The sequence below is a fragment of the Pteropus vampyrus genome, unplaced genomic scaffold (genome assembly GCF_000151845.1).
Source record: "Pteropus vampyrus isolate Shadow unplaced genomic scaffold, Pvam_2.0 Scaffold243, whole genome shotgun sequence".
NCBI lineage: Eukaryota > Metazoa > Chordata > Mammalia > Chiroptera > Pteropodidae > Pteropus > Pteropus vampyrus.
Window position 1 is genome coordinate 974,441 of NW_011889024.1, and position 22,109 is coordinate 996,549.

Consider the following 22,109-nt stretch of genomic DNA (forward strand, 5'->3'; position numbering starts at 1 on the left):
CAAATAAAGCTGCTGTGAACATTTGTGTACGAGTCTTTGTATGGACATATGCTCTCATTTCTCTTGAAATACCTAGGAGTGGAATGACCGAATCATAGGGTCATGTAGGTCTAACTGAAAAATCTCCTCCAAATGGTTTTTTAAAAAGTGGTTGTACCCTTCCACATTCCCAGCAGCAGTGGGTGAGAGTTCCAGTCTCTCTTGTTCTCACCTGTCTTTCTTTGTTCATTGGTATGACCTGTCTTTTAGACATTCATTTGAGACCTTTTCATAGGTACGTAGTAGTACCTAACTGGGGTTTAAAATGGTATTTTACTAATGAATAATGCTGTGGCAGATTTTAACATTAATTCCTCTTTACTTGCAGGTTACTTTGCTTTGCAGGTAGGAAAGGCAAGATTAAAATACAAAGTTATGCCTCCAGCAGTCTCTGGGTCACCAGAGTTTGAGAGAATATTTCGTGCACAGTAAGTAACGCTTCTCTCACCTTCGGGGATCTGGGTCGGCCACGTACACACAATTCTGATTCGGGGGAAGGTGTACAGAGAGGAGATAACCACTCCTCACGCCCAAGACCCTTCTCATGATCCTCGAAGCTTGATTTACCCAGTGCGTGACGTCTCTACCCACCCATTTTGCAGATCCAGAGGATACGATTTTAGGAGGTAGTGCTCTGCATCTCTGGGCATGGAAGTTTAGTCAGAGAGCCCCCTGAGAGGTCAGTAGCCTCAAGATGGATTAGTTATGCTATCGATTTTCTATCTTTTCTATCTTTATTTCCTCCTCTCTACTTCAAAACAGAAGTGGGTTAGTATTATCCTCTGCCCATGACCATCTCCTCAGATCGGACACCTGTAAAAACTTCAGAAAGCTTGCACTAAACATGTATGTGTAGTGTTTTTGATCATCTTGTTCTTCTTGCCTTTTCAGACCCACATAGAATGTTCCCCCATAACCACCGTGAATTTGCCTGCTGCGAGACCCTTTATACTTCACCCTCATAACAAAGTGCTTCTAAAAACATGGCACACGTCACCATTTATACCACATCGCTCGGTTCTTTCGTTAATACTTTGGGATTTTTCATCTGTGTTCATGAGTGAGGTTGGCCTTCCATTTTTCTTTCTTGTAATGGTCCTGTCTCATTTTGATGTCAGGATTATACTAGTGTCCAGAACGATTCGAGAATTATTTTCTCGGAGCATTTAAATAAGATTGGAAGAGTGCGTTCCTTCAAAGGTGTTAGAATGCGCAAGTAAAATAATCTGGATCTGATGTATTCCTTGTGAAAACATTTCAAACTATGAGATTTCATTTTTTTAAATGACAATTGTCTAATTGTCAGGCTTTTTACTAAGTTTGAATCACTTCGGGCAAGTCATGATCCTTGCGGTGGCGACATTGGTTTCCTGTCCATCTCTCTGCTCCAAAGAGAACTATCGTAGACTATCGCCTGGGCTTGAACTTATGAGTTGAATACCACTGGGCATAGAAGAGATTAAACTTTAAGAGGTGTCTATGCACCTCTTAAAACATTGTGGTGAGCACATGTAACAAGAGATCTATCCCCTTAAAATTTTTTTAGTATATATTATCAACTAGAGGTATATTGTTGTACAGCAGATCTCTAGAGCTTATTCCTCTTACTTGGCTGAAACGTGACACTCAAGGTCTGATTTTAGATAACATTGAACCACATGACAAGAAAAGCCATTTTCATTTCCAATGTCTTTGAATCTTTATGGTTATGCAAGGAGAAAGTGTTGGCTTGGTGCCAGCAGGTCTTACACTCCAAAATTAATATTTAGTTTTAGTATCAGAGTAATTCGTGTATGTACTCAGAGCCTTTGGCAATTAGTAGCACCTGATGAGAATTTAGCGACTTTTTGTTTTCATGGGATTTTTAGATATATACATATACTTATCCTCTATTTAGAAAGTGACACTCTTTTTCCACTCTTGGTGGTGATGTAAATTTTCATTTTTCCTAATTTGTTTAAGCGGAAAAAGCTTTTATTTGTAGAAAAATAGCGAGTGGTATGTGGAGAGACTCAAATTTTCACCATGATTTATTAATGCCTGAAGTCTGGCAGACAACGCACTGTTTATAAAAATCATCACAGGAGGAAATTCCACGTCTTCCCACTTTGTCTTTCATCATCTGAGGACTTCTTGTTAGGGAGTGTTGGGCTTCCACCAGGCTAAATAAGTATACAAACCTAATTTCCTTGTTAGAAGTGTTTTGTTTGTTTTATTTGATTGATCATGGCAGGAGAGAGAGGGGTTAAAAAATAATGGCCCATAATTGGGGCGTGCGGGGTGATTTGGAGCCATAAAATACCTTTCAGGGCATAGCGGTAGCTGTTCTGGGTTCTCTCTGAAAAATGAATGGGGATGGCCCTACTCCCTCTCCCGAATTTCTGCTTAGATCATCCACAGCACTAGCCCAGTGCTTGCCTTAGAGTCTAAGTTTAGGAAAACTCTGGCCAAATCAGATTAGATTCATTGCTAGTGAAGCTGTTTTGACTTTATCTGAGGTAGATAGGGCAGGATCCCTGGATAACCAGTTTATTCCACTTAGCTACCTATTCTGGCCTTCAAGAGCAGGCCTCCCGGAGCTCAGCCAGTTCCTGAGAGGGAGAGAAGGTGCTTTCTTCCCTGGCTCTCTGGGACTAAAGCACTGAGTCCCTTCAGCCTCCCTAGGAACTCTGATGGCCTTGACTGTAACAGAAATGCTGCCTCCTTCCCTACACCTTTCTCCTGCCGCTTTACCCTAAGCACAGCCAAGAAGCCTGATGTTATGGCGGATCCTGTCTTTAAGTGGAACTTGACATCTCATAGCAACCACCGCAGGGGCCCCTTGACAACACTGATGTACCCGTTCCCTGTCTGAGAGTCATCTCGTGTTGGATATTCATTTGCCAAGCAGAGATGCTTGTTATAAAGCCTCACCTACCCATTGCCAGCCCAGGGCTCTTTCTCCAGAGTCCTCATTCAATTCTTCCTCTTTCCTACAGGGAGGGCCTTAGAGGGACTGTCCTAGAATTTTGCAGTCTTTTGCCAGAATACATTTCTTTTTTAATTGTGAAAATAGCAACTATAATTTCACCAAAGGCTGTTCCTTCACCTTATTGCTCAGCTTAGAAACTTCTATCTAGTCTAATTTGAGCTCCTTGATCCCTTTAGATTAAAGGCTTTCATAAATCTAAGAAGTAAAGCCAAGTCATAAATTGATTTTGTTGTAATTTAAATAATGTCCTCTGATTCTATCCTCCCCAGAAGAGAAGGATAGCTATTGACCTCACTCTTCCTCATACACTTGAGGGCCATCATTCAGTGTCTTTTATTTTGAGGCTAGATAGCACTAATTCTTTGGCTTTTTTTTTTTTTTTTTCCTAGCCATTAAAAATGTTTGAGTGTTATCTGTAGACTAAAAATTTTCATATTATTTCTAAACTTGGAGCCTAGAGGTATGTGTAGTATTCCAGTGACGGTTTCTTGGTTCTGGGTAAAGTAGAGGAAATGCCTCGTTCTTACTTCTTGTTAATGCGTTTCTATTTGCTCGATGGTGAATTCTTCAGTTCCTGTTTCAGGCTTAACCTGCCACAAGGCACAGGCAAACCCGATGATCACGAATCTGAGTCTCTTTAGTAATAGTATCGTCTTCTTATTCTAGTATAGTTCTGTAATATATTTTTTGGGGGGGCCATTTCACTAGCTTTTTATAGTCATTTTGAATTCTAATTCCGAAATTTAGAAATTAAAACTAGTGACATGAATGCATATCTAAAAACTATGGAGAAAAGAAAAATTTACAAAGAGTACTTTTTCGAATATTCTGCAACACTAGGATTAATACAAACGTATTTATAAATATTGTATAGCAAGTGCAGAAGAGTTAAATAAAAGAAACGGTAAACACATATTTTTCTTTTAAGTGTACCCATCTTAGACATTCATCGAAAGCACAAGATGTACTTATCCACTGAGTTCTAAATAGTTGGGGATCGCCAAGATGAGACACTGACTTTAAATGATGAGTTCTTTAAACTCCAGCATCCTGCTCCACCAACCATCTGTATTAGTCAGCTTGGGCTGCTATAACAAAATATCCCAGATTACCCTTGGGTGGCTGCAAGTCTGGGATCAAGGTTTAGGCTGATTCGATTTCTGGGGAGCGCTTTCTTGGCTTGCAATGTCCTCACGTGGCCTTCCCCTTGTGCGTGTGTGCCTGGGGTAGCAGGAGTGAGTCTAACGGGTATGAGAGAACTTGCTGTTTCTTCTGATAAGACATCAATCCTGTTGGATCAGGGCCCCACCCTTCTTCCCTCCTTTATCCTTAATTACTTCCTTACTCCAAATAGAGCCGCTTTGGGTGTTAAGGCTTCAACATATAAATTTTGGGGGAGGATGCAAGCATTCAATTAGTGCCACCACCGAACAGCTTCTATCACACAAGCTGAGTGCTTCTCAGGTAGTCAGGAAGAGAGGTAGCTGGAATTTGGATGAGCTGCGAGCCTCACGCCCTCATCTGCTCATCCCGTTGCTTGTCAGAAGCACCACTGCAGAGTGCTGGTTAGAGTCATGCCCTCCTGCCACCAGCGGCTACCTCCCTACGGTGTTCCCACACAAGGGTTACTTGACAAGGAGCAATTTAGACAGTTACGAGTCTATAGAAAGATTAACTCCAGCAACCTCTCATCCCTAAGACTTTTCTGAGCCTATTAACCTGTCGCTGTGACCCCCAGCCAGTTTAATAATCCAGAAGACTTCCCAGGGCCAAAAGCCAGCAGACCGAGTCTGGGTCATCTGTTAATAGGGCAAGTAGCTCATGGCAGCATGCAGCCCACTGCTTCAGAAAATAGTCACAAAACAAAAGGAGAAAAACAAGCAAACAGCTTGAAAGAGGAAAGCCTCCTGAGAAGCCTCCTTTAAGGTGCCTGGTCTGTTTTTGATTTTCTAAAAGATGTCTTATTATGGGCATGGCACTAGAAATACTCTACGGCCAACTGGGTTTTCCCCATTGGCATGTGGTTCAGATTTTCTGTGAACAAGATTATTATAAACAAAGCTTCCTGTTGTACATTCATTAGCAATCCATGTGTCAAATGGCTACAATATTCAGAAGCGTTTTAAGCCAGAGGCCTCACAACTGACATTCACCCTGAATGGGTGAACTAAATAATCTGCTGGTGGGGGTGGGAGAGTAAAGAAAATATTGGAGCTGCTATTTATATCTATTCTTAAATTTTCATCTTTTAATTTCTATTTCGTGAACGTTTTATAATGTGTATGATATTCTTTTCCAGTCAATTGCATTCGCTGGGCTAGGAGGTCGACCCGATGTTCCCAGTGGTTTAACACAATAGAAGCTGACATTTTGCTCATGTCAGGTCCACCTTGGGTGTCCCTTGTTGGGCGGGGCTTCTACATGGTCATTTAGAGGCCTTCATCTGCAGGGTCTGTCCCCATGCAGGCCCTCAGAGTTGTCTCCATTCCATCAGCGAGCGGGGAGGGGGGCTTGGCACACCAGCTACTGCTCAGTGCCAGCTTCGCTCCGTCGGCCGTCAGCTCGCACCTCTGCTGCAGTAGGACGTGCATATATTTTTATGAGGATTGTATAACCATTAGGGCTATGCAATCAAAAATTGGACACCAGTGTTTCAGAAACTATCAGAATTGGGACTTCTCACCTACAAATTGATTCTTTTTCCCCAAACGAGGTGAACTTTGCAGCACACTTAATGACTGAGTCAAGGTCCTGATGGCGCCCAGTTCGAGGCTTCCCATGGCCCGGGCTTCCTGGGACCTGGGATGGGCGCCATCTCCACAGGCTCCATCGGACCAACTCGTTCATTTTGCCTGGCCTCTCTCGGTTTTGGCGCTCAGAGTTCTGTGTCCCAGGAAAACCCTCCGTTCCAGGCCGCCCAGGACTACTTACCAGGGACTGTCCTGGTTTTAAAACGGGAAGTCCCGTGTTCTGAAAAACTTCTCAGTCAAGGGCAAACCAGGATGATTGGTCACCCTCCTGTCCCTCCAGCAAAGACTCTTTTTGTTAACGCCCGGTGTAGAATTTGTGGCTCTTGGCATCTTCCTAATCTTTTTATTGGAAGCTTAAGTATCAGAAGAGAACTGGATTATTGTGCAAAGAGGGCTATAACCTCTAACCAGCAAATGAGGAGACAGACTCGGTTTCCCTTGGTGTGGACACGCGGGAAAGGGGGGTCATCAGGGGTCATGATCGACAGGGGCCCCTCCTCCCATGGGAAACTGTTCCTGTCCCATTTGGAGATTTTCCCTGAGGATCTCCTATAATATGACAGAATAGATCTGCCTTCTAGTCCCAAAGAGACCAATCATTATTCTCATTTTGGTTTTCATGTAATGCCAAAACCGTAATTGTCACTGATAGGTGTTTAAGGACACATTTTCAGAGTTTGGTCCCCTCGAATCAAACAATGTCTGTCGACAGCTTACTGCAGATGCACTGTCCTGGGACATATCCAGGCATGGACCGCTTAACCGCGGTGGCCGAAGGACACAGTTGCGTGCTGGAGGGGGTGGTGGAGGTCGTAATGAGCAGGTTGGATGGGAGTCTAGGTATTTTAAGGCCGAGCAATACCAGGGGTTCTCAGCAGGCAGCAGCGGAGAAGACGGTCAGCAAGGAGCAGCGCCCCAGGCCTGGCTGCCGGAGAACTATTTTCAGTCTCCCAAAGATGAGAGCAAGAAATTGGACAAAGCCTCATTTCAGAGGGCCTGCGGCTTAAGGCGGTCAGCAAAAGGGGGACCAGGAGCAAAGTACAGCGAGTACGGCTGGGACACGGGGTCAGGATGAGACCAGCAGGGACTAATTTGCTTGTAGGGGACAAAGGGACTCGTTTCTTGGGGGAAGAAGGCCCAAAAAAAAGAAGCCAAAACGCCCAAACACTCCAGGCTTTGCCCTCCGAGAGCACTCACATCCTTCCTGCATCTCAGTGGCGCCTTATAGCTCTTGTTCACCCAGGACCTCACCGCCCCCCACCTCCTGTGCTTGCCCCATCTTCTCCATCACTTCCCTGAGCACCGGGAGGTATGTGCAGGGACTCAGCCCTGGCAGCAGGCTAAGGCGGGGCGCGTGCCTTGCTGGAGTCCTCCCCTAAGCCTTGTGGGTCTCGGGGATGTGCGCCCTGCTATCGTTCAAATCTGGGTATTTTGGGGGCCCAACCCTCGGGTGGAAGTCTTAAAAGTTGGGGTGCTTGATATGTGGTCCTCGGAAAGAAGCTGGGTGTTGAGGGTTCCCTCGGATTGCATGGTGCTGTGCGGGGGTTGGTGTTGTGGCGAGAGCGTGTCTTAGCCTTTTCTTACTAAAATAATACAGTGCGGGTCTTTTCTCTTTCGCCCTATATGTACGAGTCACTCAGCTGGTTTCTGGATTTTCAGAAGGACTTGCTCTTCCCTGAGCCTCAGAGGAGGGGTGTTCAGGCACCTTGGTTGCAAAAACAAAACAAAACAAAAAACATTTTTAATAAGAAAAGAAAATCACTCATGATCTTCAAGAACCAGTATCAACTATTTCCGGGTCAATTGCCCATAACCTTGAGTACTCAAGCTCTAAGGCTTCTTTGAGGAAGCATGTGGGATCGGTGATACTCTGCACACTAGAGACCTCCTTACAAATTACATCAAAGTTCTTTCTGGCTGTGATGCTGTCAGCTGAGAACGCAGCCAACATAGCCAAGATCGCTGTGTGGAGAAGCACAGGAAGGAGGAGGAATGTAATTCATCTTTTTTCCCTTTGCTAGGTGCCGATGCATTAATTATAGTTCCCAGAGAACTCTTCCCTTTTGCTTAAAATAGTATCAAATTTTCCGTCCAAGTCTTCTATGAATAGAGGCAATTTGAGTTGACATTAGGACAGAGCTTTGGGATCTGGAGATTCTCGGGGAGGCTTCAGTCACCTGGGTCTCTCAGGCTTCAGTTTGTCCTCTGTAAAATGGGAATGAAACATGCTCATTCATTTACTCTGGGAGGTTTTAGAGAAATTAAAGACCATTTCTTAATGTGCCAAGTAACTCAAGTGGAAGGCAATGGATGTGAGAGAATTTGGAGGAAGAAATCCATTAATACGAATTGAGTTATTTTCCGAGTTCTTTAGAGAAGATACAGAATAATTTTTAGGCTCAGAATTATGACCATCTCAAGGCCCGTCTTCTGGAAAAAGAGCTACGATTCACTTCTACTCCAGGCAACTTATATGTAGGAGAGTGATTCTTGGCCCCGCTCTGAGATCTAAACCATGTGTGAATCCCAACTCGAAAACCTCATTTTACATGTAAGGATCATTTACATTCTTTATGTAAATTATTATGTTATTTTTGTAAGAAGAGATTGGACATTTTACCTCTAGGTGAAAACTCAAACTTTGGAGCAGAGGTTTCTCATAAAATGACCATGTCTTTATTTTTTCCTGTAGACAAAACTGTGTGGAATTTTACCCCATATTCCTGATTACATTGTGGATGGCTGGTTGGTATTTCCACCAAGGTAATTTTATTTTTATTATTTATTATTTCATTTTTTATTTAATTTATATCGTAAAATTTATTTATTTATTTATTTTTTATGGTGACATTGGTTAACGAAATCTGATGTTTTAGCTGTACATTTTAACAGCAAGGCATATATATATATATATTTACATTGTGTGTTCACCTCCCACAGTTAGATTTCTTTTTGTCACTACATATTTGACCCCTTTTACCCCATCTACCTCCCCCTCCCCCTCCCCCCCATGCCCTGGTTCAATCAAGGTAATTTTAAAATACAGCCAACTCTGTTCTAATGAGGTCCGTGGTTCTGAAAACTAGTAAGGAGCAGACAAGCAAGCACACATCTAGGATCCTGGAAATGGTTTTAAACAAAATGAGCAATGTCTGTGTGCATCAAACAGCACTGTGCTGCAGACAGGCTAACTCTGGCTTCATTCTAATTTAATTCAGTAATTACTTTTAAAACTTGGAATAAGCTGTATGTTGGACACTCCAGGATGAAAATGACAGAAAATTTGTCTTCAATAATAATACTCTAAATTCTCATTTATCTGTAGAAGAGAATACAGAACTAACAATTCACCCTAATTATTACAGCTTAATATTTACTGAGCACTCACTATGTGCCAGGTACCGTTTTTAAGTTTTATACATGCATTAACTCATGTACAGGATTTAAAGGATTAAAAACCTTCCTTTGAGAAGGAATTAATTCCTGCTTTTCAGATGAAGAAACTGAAGTACAGGGAGGTTAAGCAGTTTGTCCAACTTAACATTCACCAATGTAAGAGAAAATCAGCTTTCAAGTACAGAGCAGAGTCCATTGTATTTGACCCAACAAACCACTACCTTTCTTTCCTTGCGAGTTCCCAAGGGGATAGTGCTATTGTTTATAACAACTCTACAAACGCGTACTTTAAGCATTTTTTTCAATTACAGTTGACATTAAACATTATTTCATATTAGTTTCAGGTGTACGGCATAGTGGTTAGATATTTATGTAAAGAATGAAGTGATCTCTCAATTAGTCTAGTACCCACCTGGCACTATACGTAGTTATTACAGTATTACCGACTGTATTCCCTGTGCTGTACTTTACATTCCGGTGACTGTTTTATAACTGCCATTTGGTACTTCTTAACCCCTTCCCCTTTTCCACCCTACACACATCTCCTTTCTGTCCGACTGCGGTATCTTTGCTGAGCTGAGGGCTTTACCCAAGCTCTCTGCCTGTCGTTTTCACAGGGGGTCAGACCAGAGCCAGCTCCCTTAGTTGGAGAAATTCAATCCCTTTGGCTTTCTGATAACTCTCATGGCCTCGTTTGGGTTTGACCTTTGATTACTAAGATTTAAATAAACCCAGATCCAGCTGCTTTCAAAGGCAGCCCTACCATCTTTTTGTTGTAATTTTTACTATCGCCTGAGGAATTTAAAATAAAATGTCCTTTAGGGAGAGGCGACTTAACTTTATTCCAGCTCACATTTCTGTCCCTTACGGGCACAAATGAAGGATATCGTTCCTTGTCAGGTGAGACCACAGTAACAACCCATGAGAAAAGTGCCTTTTGATCCTGGGACTCTGCCATTCCACCTTTTGGCTTTCACTGTAGTGGGCTGACTGCCTGTCAGGAAAGGATTTCTCAGGTACCTTTTTGTCATAATTTTCTCTTCGTTCTTCCTCATCCAAAGGGAGTTGCCTGTGAACTGCCCCCGAGTAGTTCTCGCTGGCCCGTGGGAGTAATTCATTAGATCAGGAGTTCCAAAACGGTAGCATGCTCAGAGCCTCTCCACTTCCCCAGGTGTCAGGTGACCCTCAATCCTTCTTCACCAGCTCCGTGCTTGGCGCCCCGCTTCTCATCCTTAAGGTCCCCAAGTGAACGTCATCCGCTCAGAGGTAAAGGCGCCTCCTCCAGTTCCCACCGTCTCGTCCCTCTTTATTTCCTTCACCGCGCTTCCTTTTTCTCCCTTTCTGAGTGTATTTTTCCTTTCTTTCTGTTTGTTTTAAACAAGAGGTTTCTTATTTTTATTTTTCAATTACGGTCGACATTCGGTGTTCTTTCATGTTCGTTTCAGGCGTACGGCATAGTGGTTAGATATTTATGTAAAGAATGAAGTGATCTCTCAATTAGTCTAGTACCCACCTGGCACTATACGTAGTTATTACAGTATTACCGACTGTATTCCCTGTGCTGTACTTTACATTCCGGTGACTGTTTTATAACTGCCATTTGGTACTTCTTAACCCCTTCCCCTTTTCCACCCTACACACATCTCCTTTCTGTCCGACTGCGGTATCTTTGCTGAGCTGAGGGCTTTACCCCCAAGCTCTGCCTGTCGTTTTCACAGGGGGTCAGACCAGAGCCAGCTCCCTTAGTTGGAGAAATTCAATCCCTTTGGCTTTCTGATAACTCTCATGGCCTCGTTTGGGTTTGACCTTTGATTACTAAGATTTAAATAAACCCAGATCCAGCTGCTTTCAAAGGCAGCCCTACCATCTTTTTGTTGTAATTTTTACTATCGCCTGAGGAATTTAAAATAAAATGTCCTTTAGGGAGAGGCGACTTAACTTTATTCCAGCTCACATTTTTGTCCCTTACGGGCACAAATGAAGGATATCGTTCCTTGTCAGGTGAGACCACAGTAACAACCCATAAGAAAAGTGCCTTTTGATCCTGGGACTCTGCCATTCCACCTTTTGGCTTTCACTGTAGTGGGCTGACTGCCTGTCAGGAAAGGATTTCTCAGGTACCTTTTTGTCATAATTTTCTCTTCGTTCTTCCTCATCCAAAGGGAGTTGCCTGTGAACTGCCCCCGAGTAGTTCTCGCTGGCCCGTGGGAGTAATTCATTAGATCAGGAGTTCCAAAACGGTAGCATGCTCAGAGCCTCTCCACTTCCCCAGGTGTCAGGTGACCCTCAATCCTTCTTCACCAGCTCTGTGCTTGGCGCCCCGCTTCTCATCCTTAAGGTCCCCAAGCGAACATCATCCGCTCAGAGGGGCCTCCGCTGGCCCCTTTGTAAAGGCGCCTCCTCCAGTTCCCACCGTCTCGCCCCTCTTTATTTCCTTCACCGCGCTTCCTTTTTCTCCCTTTCTGAGTGTATTTTTCCTTTCTTTCTGTTTGTTTTAAACAAGAGGTTTCTTATTTTTCTTTTTCAATTACGGTCGACATTCGGTGTTCTTTCATGTTCGTTTCAGGCGTACGGCATAGTGGTCAGACGTTTACATCAGTTACGAAGCCCCCCTCCGAATAGTCTACACCCGCTGGCACCACACATGGTTATTACAGTGTGACGGCCTGTCCTGCCCATGCTGCACTTTGCTAGTGTCCTTCACCGCACTTTCCACTGTAATTCTCATTTCATTTCTTTGTTCCTTGTCTGTCTTTGCTGATAAACTTCACAGAGGCAGGCGCTTGCATCTATTTTGCTGCTAACCTCAGTCCTTAGAATAATACCCGGTATGCAGTAGAAACTAAAGACAATGTTTGTCACCTAATGACATAATGATTTTAATGCTATCCAGCATGTCGGAGCCCCTCAGATAGGATTCCAAGTGTGGATAAAAGGCCTCTGGCAATTTGCATCCGTGAGGAAGAGGGAGTTTCCTCATGTAGGGAAGATATTGATATTTTCCTTTGGACAGGATGGTAGAACATCATGCCACACTTTACATCTCTTTTAGGTCAAATTTACTGTTAAAGAAATCCATGCATCTTAAGTGGACCATTCTGTGAGTTTCGACAAGTATATATAACCTGTGTGACCCAAATTTCTATCAAGATAGAGAACATGCCCTTCCCAGTCAACTGAGAACATGCTTACAAAACACTGTTCTGATTTTTTCAGAGACAAACGCTGTTAATACTTTTTTTTGGTTTTGCCCGTTCTAGAACTTTCCATAATTGGACTCATACAGAATGTTCTCTTGTGTAGTGCTTCATACACTCAGCAAAATGTGTTTGAGATTCACCATGTTGTTATAAGTATCTGTTTCTTTTCATCACCGAGTTGTTTTCCATTATATGATTCTCACACTTTGGTTACCTATTCTCCTATTGATAGACTCCTGGGCTGTCTCCAGTTTTTGGCCATGATAAATAAAACCGCGATGAACATTCTGTACCAGTCTTTTTATGGACATGTGCTTTCATTTCTCTTGGGAAAATACATAGGAACGGAATTGCTGGGTCAAAAGTATGTTTAGTTTTATAAGAAAGTACCAGAACTTTTCCCAAAGTGGCTGTACTGTTCTGCGTTCCCACCAATAACATATGAGGATTCGCTAATATTTGGAATTGTTTATTCAAACATCTTGCCCATTTAAAAAATTAAGTTCTTTTCTTTTCTTATTGGACTCTCAGAGTTCTCTATATATTTTGGACACAAGTCTTTCTGCTAGATATAGGTTTTGTGAGCATTTTCTCAGTTTTTATACCACATTTTGGAGACTGCCATCAAATTCTGTATCTTCTCTATTTTTTTCTCTATAGTTTTTGCTACCTGTCTGGGTCTGGTGTATATATATGAGCGTTACCAGTATTTCTGGGGATATTCAGAAGATGCTAACAAAAGGTAAGGAGAACTCAAGAATTGCCTGTTTTGGCAAAAAGTAGCAGGATGGAGTCTGAATTAGTTTCCTGCTCCTGGAGATATTAACAGCACTGATGGTCTTGATGACAGAAGTGATCCCTGTTGTCTGAGGCCAAGTCTCCTGAAGTCCATGCACGATTAGGTATGAGACAGGAAAAGGCAAGTATGAGAGTGTGCACTGAGCGTGTGCTCTGTGGCCATCACGCTTGAAATCATCGCAAAAATTCTGTACTATTTCCAAAAACCTACCAAGGAAATACTCGCGCCCAGCCTTAATCATCCCCCGAATGTTCAAAGGGGCCCATTAACCTCTGTGGCTGGCATCCCCTTTAATCGATGTGATGAATCAAAATTTTCAAGTGACAAAAACATGGGCGTTCTGGGCAGTGGCAGCAGTGAGCAGGCTGCCCGGGATGCCGCGCCGCCTCACCGTGGCCTCCTCTCTTCTCTCCACCTTACACCCGCCCTGCAGATTGACTGGTTTCCGGTTGAGTCTGGGGATTTTGGCCTTGCTGGCTGTCCTAGGCTCCCTGGGGATTGCCAACAGCTTTCTGGATGAATACCTGGACCTCAATATTGCCAAGAAACTGAGGCGCTTCTAGCTTTCCACCTCCCTTTGCTCGAATGTTTGCAGAAGATGTTTCAACTCCAAAGGTTACCATATGGTATCACTCGTTCATCTGAAAAATAAATAAATTAAAAGTCTGCATTTTGTGTTTCTCGAAACGGCTTCGTAGCAACACACACTTTAGAGAATGCGTTTCCTGTTTGTCTAAGAACTGACGTTTGCTCTGAGGGGATAGATCCCTATCATGCGTGGAAGCACGCTGAGCTGTGGTTTTAGAGGTGCATGGCACTGCTGCTGGGAGGAGGCAGCCTGACCCGAGCGTGGGGCTTTCTGTGGACCACTGCCATCACCTTCCTCCGAGACTGCTTCTCTCTTGATGGAAAGTTCCAGGCAGATGCTGATAAGGCATCAGAGCCCACTTCATTGGTGGTAGGAAAGCCGCAGTTGGCTGCACATGGGGGAAGTTAAGCAGACACATAGAGTAAGTAGCCAGAGAAGAGAGGCATCCACTAGTAGCACAAAATAAATCTAGCTGTGAAAGGGACTTTATAAAGACAAAAGGAGTATCATTTTGAAAAAGGTATCATTTTCAAGGCACCATGCAGAGACCTCTGCTCAGTGAATGTTCTTGCCCCTGGCAGGGGACGGAGGGTCATGGTCACTGCTGGGGGTCCTGGGCTGGGTTCTGATGCCCTTCCTGTGTCACCTGGGGCTTGGGGCCAGTGGCTATTGTGACCCTATGTACAGTCACTGTCTGGCACAATTGCAAATTGCTTTTCTTCACTTTATCTGTAAAATGGAAATGAGTCCACATTACCGTCCTCAGGGACTTTAGAAAAATGGAATTATGAGCATATATGACCCATTCTGACATCATGAACACAACTGTCAATTTTTTTCAAATAAAGTTGGCCAGCCTCGAATCTGGTGTGGACTATTCAAGAAGCTGTTCTGTAGATACAAAGGAAGTTACAAAGGCTACGAGTAATGGATAAAGAAATAAGACGCCAGTGTTTCCAGAATGGGAGGGGAGAAACACGACGGCCTCTTGCATCCCAAATACCAGTACTAAGTATCCCAAAGCATGCTGAGGACACATTGGTCTGGGCTGGGGATATCTGGACACAAGCCCCATTGCCCCGACTGTGGCCGTTAGTCTTTGGACAAGGCACCTCGTCAGCAGAGCCCTTGCAGCAACGTGGTGAAGGCCCCAGAGCCAGGCAAGGCTAATTCTGCTCTCCTTGCTGGCTGTGCTCCCACAGCATCTGAAGCTCCCCGCCTCAGTGTTCTCTAAGGAAAATGGGGCCAGTATTCAAAAATGCTATGATTCTATGGTCTTTTAACTTCTTAGTGTTTCGATCAGTTTTGGTGACTTGTGACATTTTAGTTATTTTATGCATTGAAGATAAACAAGTGAGAGTGAAAAATTTTTGACCCTAACGCATAATTACCGCATAATCATATCTTTAGGAAGTGGGGGGAAAAAATCGCAACTCTTCAAATCTTTTGTTTCAGCATTTTGAGACAATTTCTATTTTGTATCTAAATTGGAACTTTTTAAAGATGTAAACTATAAACATACACACGCACGTGCGCGCGCGCACACACACACACACACACACACAAGTTTGGTTAAACATGGAAAAAGAAGATGGTTGTACCAGGATATCAAAGCTTTGTATTTTCAAACATCTGAACTGCAGAATTATTTCCTTTGTTCTAATTCTATTGTCACCAAGGCAACCTCTTGATCATTTTAATTCCTGCAAATTGGGCTACAGAGAACAAATATGCTGGCTGTAGAGATGTGAATTTCTAATCTGTTTGACAGTTACATGTATATTTTCTGTATTTAGTAAATTGACTGATTTTATAGTTAGAGATCAGATTCATCGCCTCAAAAAGTCAATGTTATAAAGAAAGGAATGGAGAAGAATTTTCCTGTGTTGAGAGAGTCTTAGGAGGCACAAAAATCAAGTGGCCATGTGGAATCCTCCATCGAACCCTGGTTAGAACAAAGCTGCTGTGGAAGACATGTGGGAGACAATTGGGACAGTACGAATGTGGAGTGAGAATCAGATGACGTTAGGGAATTAATGTTAATTATGTTAGATGCGATAGTGGGATCATGGGTAGGGAAGAGAATGCCCTAATTCTTTGGAGCTCCATACTGAGAGGTGGCTGGGCGGAGTGGCTGGAGTGTGTATATCTTACTTTGAGATAGTTCTGCAAAACATATGTGAAGCACACGTGGCAAAAAGTTAATTATTAATCGAGTTGGTAAGTATATATAGTTATTCATTGTACCATTTTTTTTTTGTCTATTTTTCTGATTGAGAATGTTCACAAAAAAAGTTTAAAAATCCAAGCGAAGTTAAAACCTAAAATCAGGTTCTTGGTAGCTCTGCAGATTTTTTTATGCTGAGTGCTGTATGCTTCATTTGGGGTCTGGGCCATCCGTAGAGCCGCGGCATTATTCCCGGCCCAGCAGCTGTCCTGGATGTGGCCGGGACACTTGATCCCCAAGTGTGCGAATGCCCCCGAAATGACCTCCGCCTGTTGCATGAAACGAGACACGTGTCTAGGTGGCCCATCCAGAACACACCAGCATGGAAGTCTCATGTCCTTAGAACTGAAACAAAAAGGCAAAGAGACTACAGGAGAAAGACGGAGAGAAAAGTAGAGAGGAAAAAAACGAGAAAAAAATGAAAATAAAGGAGCGGTTGCACAAACAAGCCGTCCTGCTCCCTTCCCAGGCATTCTTCCTCCTTCCTTTCTTTCCTTGTAGGGTCGGAGGAAGGTGTGGTATGACCCAAAAAAGTCACGAATAAGGAAAAATATCAGGTCATTTGTTTCTCACCTTTTTTCTCCAGACACAGACACCGTCTTCCTTGAATAACTGAAAGTAGAAATGGCTCCTTTAATGCTTCTGGATGTTCCTTAATTTTTAGCAACAAAATACGGTTTTCTTCCCGGGGCGGATGCCTGCCGACTTCCTGGACAGATTGTACGCTCTTCCTCCTCTTCTCGCCACCCACTTACTGGGCTGGGGTTTTATAAAGGTCAATATGATGATATAGAAGAAATTGTTTTAAAGGAGAAACGTATTCCATTCATCCGGCGCAGAACACATTTTCGTGGAAATAAAAATATGTGGTTTAAATTAATTCGGACGAGGCGTCCCCGGCTCTTCTCAGAGCTTCGTGTTTTCACTTCTGCTGCCGGCCGTCCCACACCCCGCTCCAGAATCGGTTCGCTTTTCCATCTCATGTGACCTGGTAGTGTACTAAGCCCGAATCATCGGGACAAAGCCGAGTGTCACACGATGTTATCTGTCCGTCCATCTGGGAACACAGCCCACCATGGGTAGGGCTGGTCTCTTCTTCCACGGTCAAGTTCATGTCTTCTTTTCGTTTGTCTGTGTTAAAAGTAATGTTTGTTTTGGGTCTATTTTCGACTCCCCTAAAATGGAAAGTCTCAGGTCAGGTCTTCCAGAAGAGGAAGGGGTGGAGTCATGTGTGCGTGAATTGTTAACGAAGGCCCAAGGCCCCCCCAGGACTGGAAACAGAAAGGGAGCGGGGAACCGGGGTGGAGAAGGGCAAGCAGCCCAGCCTCCGCTCGATCTGGGGGAGCTCTGCAACAGACATGCTCTCAGGGTGTGTCCCGTTCACGCCTGCACCAGAGAGGATGGAAGCTTCTAAGCGCTTCAACTCTTTGTGGGTGGGCGGAGGGTGAGCCAGGTTCTGCCCTGCTGGGCTGACAAGTGAGGCAAACTGTGTGTGTGTGTGTGTGTGTGTGTGTGTGTGTGTGTGTGTGTGTGGCACTGACAGTGTACTGATAGTATACTATCGTGCAAGACCCTTTTGTCTTCTTCCCCTTAATATATTCCTTGAGTTTTCACCTTTTTTTTTTTTTTAAATAAAAATTTTACTGTCAATTTTCCAAGTCCTCGGAATGAACCAGGTGGATTCGAATTGTTACTGAGCTCAATCTACAAATGGACTTCAGCGTGTTCCTTTCAAAGTTGGCTTCCCTCTCTTCCCTTTGCCATGTCCCCAGGAATACCAATTTAGAACATCTTAGTTGTGTGGCTGAACTAAAAAGGCTGTGATTGATCGATCTCTACTGTTACATAAATGTTTAAATAACGATATCAAAAATTTGAGACAATTGCAGTTAATCATTTAAAACCCGGGCATAGTCTATCTGTTTAATTAAGGTTGGGGATCCAGTGGCAATCCAAAAATAAACTAAACTTCAGGTTGATTCAGATAACTTTTTATTTTTTTTTCTTTAAAAGTGGTATGTCAACATCACTTCATTTCTACATTTCAGAGGTCTGTACATTTTTAAAAGGAAATAAGCAATGCTCAATGTACAAAGTAAAAACAGAAAACTAGAAAAATCTGAATAAAATGGAGCAAGTTGCCATAGGTCATACAGTACAAATTAGTAATTAGATGTCATCTGAAGTGCAATACCACTGCTGTGACGATGAGTTAAGGAATGAAATAAAAATACTCTATTTTAAACAAACAGTATATATATATTTATATGTATATTTTTTACAGATAGTAGACCCAGTGATATCTGCAGTATTGTAAAAACTTATTTACAAATAACTTTTTTAGACATTACATATACATCAGCACCGTAGTAAAAACAGAAACAAAACAAAACCACCTTATTAAAATCTACCTCTCTATGTAGTTGGTCCCAGGACTCAGCACGTGGAGGAAGCTTTTAGGATAATGGAGCCGCACCTCCACCAGCCACCTCTAGCTTCTCATCTTTGCTTATATATTTCCTGTACCTTTCAGAAAAAGGTAAACGTGTATTCCGTGTCTTCTCTTTCGCTTATTTTTTGTTTTTTTGGTTTTCATCTGCTTCCATTCAACAGTTTCCCACACAGGGAGTTCACTGTCCTCCCGACACCACCACTTCCCAGAGCGCGTGTGGCCCTTGGCTCTTCCCCACCTGGCCGCCTCTGCCTCCATCCTGCCCTTTGCTGAGGAGACCCATGACCTTGGTACCTGGCAAGCAAGTCAAGTGAAGCGCTTGCCTGCCTGCTGCCTCTTTACATCCTCTGCCCCCAGCTTTCTATCCGAACCCCGCTTCTTGAGACCTTCCTCCGGGTGCAGCCGGCCCAGTTGTCCATGGCACCCAGCCCGGGCTCCGGTGTGGCGAGCTGCGTGTGACTGCACAGAAGGGAGCCAGTCGTTCGGACGTGGAGGAAGTGTGTGGGAGGAGAAAAGCACACACCGCTCTCCCTGGCTTAGGACAAGGGTTATGCCACATGGCTTCCAACGTGGGACAGATAAGTCCTTGTAAATAAGAGACAAGCCTTGTGATTGCGGAGGTTGTTGATCCCTTCCGACACAGACTTCAGTTAGGGCAGAGTTCAGCGAATTACAAAGAAAGCAACTGTACAGGTGTTTTGAAGTGGATTACTTTGCCCATATGAAAGGAACCATATCTTCCTCCCTTTTATTATCAAAATGTAGAAGGTGGAGCAATTGAGTTTTCCGCGCCTTGCCTCTCAGGGGTTCAGATTTGTCTTTCTGGTGAGTAGGGATTAAGGGCAAGGCCGAGTTCAGAGCATCAACCCCGGGATTGTCCCAAAGGGAGCCCAAGTCGGCGAGCTCCAGGCCGGTCCTCCTTGGGTACACCAGAAGTATCAGATGTGGCACGCGTAAACCCACCGAGCATCAGAGCAGCCTGCACAGTTCCAGGCAGAGACTGACTATTCATTCAACTCGACACGTGGGTAGAGAAGGAAAACGCCACTGTCACCTTTGCTTTTTGGGCACTGTCCGAAGTCGTCTTGCATTTATTTTGATGCTGCCCAGGCTCCCTAAAGACGAAAGCTTCATTTCTTTTTGGATAGTCGGCGAGAAGCTGCAAGGGCACTGGGGTGAACACAAGGAAGGGCGAGGGCAGGGGCTGGGAAGAAAGGCGGCCGCGCTGGCAGGCACGGAGCATCTGCCAGGGTCTCCCCACCCTGCGGCGTCGGAAGTAGACGGCAACTGCCTTGATGTGTCACTATCGTAAGGGCTTCCAGGAGGCTCCAGCCCAACCACCTGGAGTGCTGGCCACCGTGGTCACCAGCAGAGGGCTGCGCCCAGGACGGGCCTTCCTCCCAGCTCACTTGACTGTCCTTGCGAGGCAGCTGAAAGCAAGCCTCTGAGATTTCTGAGAGTCATCAGGGGCGGGAGACAGGCCTGCAGGACCCTATGCCGAGTCCCTGCGACACGTCGCTGTTCCTCCTGCTCGCCCTCCACGCGCTGCAGCAGGTCTCCACGCCTGGCGTCTCCTTCCAGCTGGAGCTCAGTGCATTTCCGACCTGTGCGACCACCCAGCAGCCTCTGTGGGGCTCTCCCTGGCCCGCGGCTCTGTCTCTTGTGTCTCCAAAGCTGCAGTCTCCGCACCTGGGGCCAGGCGGTCAGAGAGTGCGCCGAGCAGGGGGCTCAGGCGTCTTCCCCACCTGCCTCTGCTGTGTCTTCCTCTCTTGCAGCTGGAATCTGCACCGGCATCTCGTCTTGACTGCTGTGTGAAAATCAGGCGAAACGAGGCCCCGCGGAGCCGTGGATTGGCACCTGGATCTTCCACCGTCAGCCAGCTGCAGTTTTGCTCAGTTTACGTGGGTCAAAAAAACAAAAAAAACGAGGATGGATCCACATCCTGTTTCTTTTCTCACGTTTTATGCTTTCGCCACTGGAGTTGTGGCTCTCGGGGCCCCTCCTGACTAGGGGTTTCCAAACAATTCGTCAAGCTCCTGCATCCATTCGTCCCCCGGCCCACCTTTGATGATGGAGTCCACGAGGTCGGCACTGTCTGAGAGGCCAGGGAAGGAAGCCCCGGCCGCCTCGCCACTGTAACTGTATGACATGTCCTGAGGGGCGTTCCGCTCATAGGCTTGGCTCTGGCCGCTTGGGGCAAAGCTGCCACTGGGCATCTGCTGCTGTGCTGGGGGCTGGCCGAACGCGGGCATACCGGGGACGCCCTGGCCTAGGCCAGACATGACCATCGGCCTGGCCTGGCTGGCGCCTTGCTGGCCTGGAAGGGGCGGCATCATCTGCCGACCCATGGCAGCCGGGTTGAGGGTTCTCACCGTGCCGGTGTTCGCGTCCACGACCTGGCTCAGTCCCTGTGGGAAGTGCTGCTTGGCCAGCCTCGGCTGGCCGGCTTGAAGAGGGTAGCTGGCGCCGTTGTTGAACGAACCCAGTTCTCCACTAGTCCTCCCGGGCATCCCCTGTAAGCTCCTCTGCTGCCAGCTCTGGGCTCCCTGCGGGACCGTTCCCATAATGCTCTGCAGCCTGGGCGGGCCCTGGGGCCTCGGCAAGGCCTGGCCCACCGGCCCCTTCATCGGCTGATGCTGCTGGGTCATGGCCGAGTTCACCAGCATGCTCTGACCGAACCCACTCACCATCCCGACCCCTTGCCCGGAGGCGGGTTGCCTCGGCCCCTGGGCTTGGTTGTGTGTGATGCTCATGCCACTTTGGTTTGGGTGCTGCAACATTTGGGTCATTCCTGTGCTCATATTATACATTCCGGGTTGGCTGGTCGGCGTGGTGCTGTACGGGGCCAGTCCCATCTCTGACTGCGCGGCGGCCGTGGCCATCGTCCCTGGGTTCTGCGAGGGTCCCATTCCCATTATGCCTGTGTTCTGGGCCATCAGCCGCGACGTCCGCATGTTCTGGAGGGTTACTTGGTTCCTCGCAGCCGCGATATCCTGCGGAGAACCTGCGGGAGGGAAAAGACACACACGGCTCACTCCTCTCGATAAGCAATGCCCTGGAACGAGGCACTGGAACTTTCTACGCAAGAGGCAAAATTCTTTTACGTGAAAGGATCTACTCTGATAACAAATCCTTGATAAAAACAGTTAGTATTTTTCTGCTTGTAACCTATGCTGATTGTGCCCTTCGGTATCTTCTAGATTTTTCAAAAAGATGAACGTTAGAGTCATCGAAATTCCCAACCTCCAGAAATGACTACTGCTAACTATTATTCCCATATAAACAGATACACACATACAAACTGGGATCATACGGTACACACGCTATTGTAGTTGACTTTTTCAGTTGATTACCCTGGTATTATTTTTGTTGACATTTCAGAAGCTAATTGTTTCTCAGTCTTCTTGTTATGATGCCATCCTCAATCAATTAGCTAGCATTTTCCTTGGAGGTGAGAGGGAATTCACCTTCTGGGCTAAATTAAGAAGAAACGGCAATCACCGTGCATATTCTATTTGTGACGTGGAACACAGTACAGTAGAGAATACTATGAGTAAAGACCATTACATTAATTTCCCCTAAGACTTGAGTAGGACTTGAGAGGTTAAAGGCCATTGCTTCTGCTAAGGAGCTATTTTGACAGATGTGGCATTTTCTGGACCTACCCTGTCGATTTCCTCTGAATC

The 22,109-nt window shown here is 45.2% G+C and overlaps 2 protein-coding genes and 1 long non-coding RNA gene across 4 annotated transcripts in view; 2 read left to right on the plus strand and 1 right to left on the minus strand.

Moving 5' to 3' along the window:
• The first annotated feature begins 303 nt into the window (after positions 1–303).
• MGST2 (microsomal glutathione S-transferase 2) lies at positions 304–13,825 on the plus strand. The gene is made up of 4 exons (XM_011374298.2): positions 304–467; positions 8,453–8,523; positions 13,017–13,098; positions 13,589–13,825. The coding sequence occupies exons 1-4, from the start codon at positions 319–321 to the stop codon at positions 13,716–13,718; spliced, it is 432 nt and encodes a 143-aa protein (XP_011372600.1). The 5' UTR covers positions 304–318; the 3' UTR covers positions 13,719–13,825.
• On the plus strand, positions 8,689–12,644 carry LOC111729024. The gene is made up of 2 exons (XR_002776053.1): positions 8,689–10,422; positions 11,524–12,644. It is a non-coding gene; the product is annotated as an uncharacterized LOC111729024 (long non-coding RNA).
• A 4,121-nt stretch (positions 13,826–17,946) lies between the features above and the next one.
• Positions 17,947–22,109, minus strand: part of MAML3 (mastermind like transcriptional coactivator 3) — a 391,909-nt gene continuing 387,746 nt past the window's right edge. For both annotated transcript variants that reach the window (XM_011374301.2, XM_011374300.2), the window contains exon 5: positions 17,947–21,427. In XM_011374301.2, the coding sequence (XP_011372603.1) occupies positions 20,430–21,427 (998 nt within the window). In that variant the 3' untranslated portion in view covers positions 17,947–20,429. The remainder of the gene's footprint in view (positions 21,428–22,109) is intronic.